The sequence below is a fragment of the Cryptomeria japonica genome, chromosome 8, assembly GCF_030272615.1.
Source record: "Cryptomeria japonica chromosome 8, Sugi_1.0, whole genome shotgun sequence".
In the NCBI taxonomy this organism is placed as follows: Eukaryota; Viridiplantae; Streptophyta; class Pinopsida; order Cupressales; family Cupressaceae; genus Cryptomeria; species Cryptomeria japonica.
This window is the reverse complement of record NC_081412.1, coordinates 564682014-564685257: the sequence shown is the minus strand read 5'-3', so window position 1 is coordinate 564685257 and position 3244 is coordinate 564682014. Positions and strand designations below refer to the sequence as shown.

Here is a 3244-nt window from a genome sequence, read left to right as displayed (position 1 = left end):
TCGATGCGAGCGGCAAAGGAACCTGTCAAACCGGTGACTGCCGCGGCCAACTGAGCTGCAGAGTCTCCCTGGTGGACGGCTTCAACATTCCTCTTTCCATCAACCCTACCAATACACAGTGCACCGCCCCTGCATGCAAAGCCGACGTGAACGCTGTGTGGCCTGCTGAATTGAAGGTGACTGGCGGATGCAAGAGTGCCTGCGTTGCCTTTCAAACCGACCAGTATTGCTGCACTGGCAGCTATGCTAACAGCTGCCCTGCGACAAACTACTCAATGATATTCAAGCAGCAGTGCCCTCAGGCCTACAGTTATGCCAAGGACGATACAGCCACATTCGCTTGCCCCTCTGGTACTGACTACAGTATTGTATTCTGTCCCTAGATATATATAGGATTATGTTTATGTGTGGAATAATATATCAATAAGAGTTGTCATCGTTGTATTGACACCGGTGGTGTAGCCGCATAGTTGCAACTCTCATCACTTATTACCAATAAAACATTGCTGTCATCTCACAACTAATGAGAGAAGGGTGATTAATCTCACGCAATAAACTGTTATGAGAAAATATTAATATAAACTTTAAAATTCTATTTTCTTTATATTTCAAAATTAAATATCTCTCTATATAGTTTTTTAATCTGTTATTTCATAGGTAAGATAATAGATTCTCGTCCTCTTATTATTATTACTGCAATTATACGATTATTCATAATTTTTTTAAATATATAAATTAATAAAAATATTGGTAGAACTATCTTGTTAAAAAAATAATGTCATTTTCTTAAGAAGAATATACATTTGTAACTGTACGTCATCTTATTTTTTTGTCAAATAAAATTCAATATTGAGAATTATGTCTTTTATTGGGTAAGCTTCTTCTTAGAAACTTCTTACACAGGATTATATTATTTTATTAAAAACTACTCATTTATTTCTCAACACTTCAGTTGTATACAAGATGGAATAAACACTTTACTTTATACAAGATAATCTATTATAGATGTTCAATTAATTATTATAAAAGATGGTGTACATGCACTCCAATATTTTTGGAATCAATCTCTACCTTATTTTATATGTATAATTTATCAATTACAAATAATACAAAAAGTTGGATTGTTAGTCTAGCACATCTATGTGCAAGGAGTATCAATTTTTATGTATTTTGGAGTTAAAAAGAGGGTAATAATATTCATGCATTTTGTGGGTGCAAAAGAAATATTTAATTATGTATGTATTTAATGGTTGCAAAATAAAAAATTATGTATGTGCTTTTTGTCAATGCAAAGTAGATCACTAGTTCGTGAATATTATGCGTGCAAAAGGGAACAACTATGTTTGCATTTTGTGAGTGTAAAATGAAATAGTCGTGTGTGTGAAATTTGCACAAAAGTAGAGTATCATTGCATGAATTTTGACTATTTAAGTTGATTTTCTTTCATTTATTTGTCCAAGTTCATATAAGAGATTGAATTGGGATACTAAGGTTTTCTTGTGGTTTCCAGAGATAGTACATATGAAACAATATGTATGTATTAAGTGTTTATGTTTTTCTCATTTGAAATGATTCCATACAAAAATGATCTTCTTTGAATAAAATTGTGTATTTTGAGATGGAAAAGCTTTAGGAATCCTTGGATGGATGTCACAAGAATATTATGTGTTTTATAAAAACTTGAAAGTAAAATTATAAATTAAGATTGATATTTGAATTTTTTATTTATTGGTCTATGTATCATAGGTGGGTAGGGAAAACTAAGGTCTAATTTTACTAGTTGAAACTCATCTCGTTCTTTCTCAGAATCACAATAATGAATTTGATCTTCTTCTACATATTAGGAAGTTGAGGAAAATTGTAAGTATAGAGAAATTATAACTATTACTCTCCAAACACTTGATTTAATTGTGTTTGATGGATTTTTTTATAAGTGACATTTATTAGAGATGGTGTGAGATGGTGTTCATTTGAGGTTGGTTGTATCCATCAACACATCCATGTGTCTTTGACTAGTTCAACAAAAGATTGACCAGTGTTTTACAAAATATTTATGCTCCTTTTATGTATCTAGATCTTGTTGTGAATATAAATTATGTATTTAGAAAATTTGATTATGGTGAACATTTTCCAATCTATGCATGTTTGGTGTGAGTATGATTTTTTCTCACATACTCATCTGCTAGTCTTGTATGGTGGACCTCTAGGATTGATATGGTTGGGTGGTTCTAGTCTTATTTGGGATGTACATTGGGATCATTGTGGAACATTTTGAATATTACGTTAGGATCTCATTTTATCTCCTTTACATGTCATTTTAGTGCAAACTATAAATATGTGATTACATCCAAAAAATGATGGTTTTTCCTATTCATTTTCTATTGTAGCTTCTTGTACTACCTCATTTTCTTCATTTTTTGGAATCTTCATTATTTTCTAGATTTTCATCCTCTTATCTTCTATGCACATGCCATGGATTATTATTGAATTTTTCCCAATTGAATACTATTGTATCATCATCATGACCTATATCCCTTTCAATGTCATGAAAAGGTTTGTAAAGTAGTAATTCAGAGAAACAAAAGTTAACCCATTTATCTCAATTTCTTGGAGGAATAGCTGTAAATCTTGGAAATACTCTTACAATACTTTCTTTTTTTCTTTGATTCCAATTATTTGGTCCTTTTCTTTGAGCATTATATATCTAATATTTTTTAGCATCAATTAATGATATTGCTTCCATAGCAAGCGACCTACATTTATATGCATCAATAAAAGATATTGTGTGTTCTTCATTATTGTTTTCTTCATTCTGTATTACACATTTGAAAACTTTAGATAATAAATTTAGATTAATAAATCTTCTATTTCTTTCTACCAATGGTAATTCTAAGAGCATATGGCTTGTCTCTTGTGCTCCAATATCTCTCTCTATGATTATCTCAGTTAAGAGATTTCTATAGGCTTTTGAAGCTGGATCATTTGGATTTTCAACTTTTGTGAGTCGTAATAGAATTTGTTGGTAGCTTTTTTATCTTTTGTCTACTTTTGCTGCACACTTTGTAATATATTTTATGATGGCATGTTTTGAAACAATCTATGTTTTCCCTCCAAAGTTGGAATATATACTGACTATGTGTGTTCATTTTGTCATCATTTCTTGTAGGTTCAAATTTCTTCTCTCTAGTTTGTAAATCTTCATACAATTTTGATCCTTCCAAATTTATTGGCAAGGGAGCATTAT

General features: G+C 31.1%; 1 protein-coding gene across 1 annotated transcript in view; it reads left to right on the top strand.

Moving 5' to 3' along the window:
• LOC131070843 (pathogenesis-related thaumatin-like protein 3.8) overlaps window positions 1-444 on the top strand; it is an 800-nt gene extending 356 nt beyond the window's left edge. The window contains exon 2 of the mRNA XM_058006512.2: window positions 1-444. This exon is cut by the window's left edge and continues 165 nt beyond it. Coding sequence (XP_057862495.1) covers window positions 1-383 — 383 coding nt within the window. The 3' untranslated portion in view covers window positions 384-444.
• The last annotated feature ends 2800 nt before the right edge of the window (window positions 445-3244 follow it).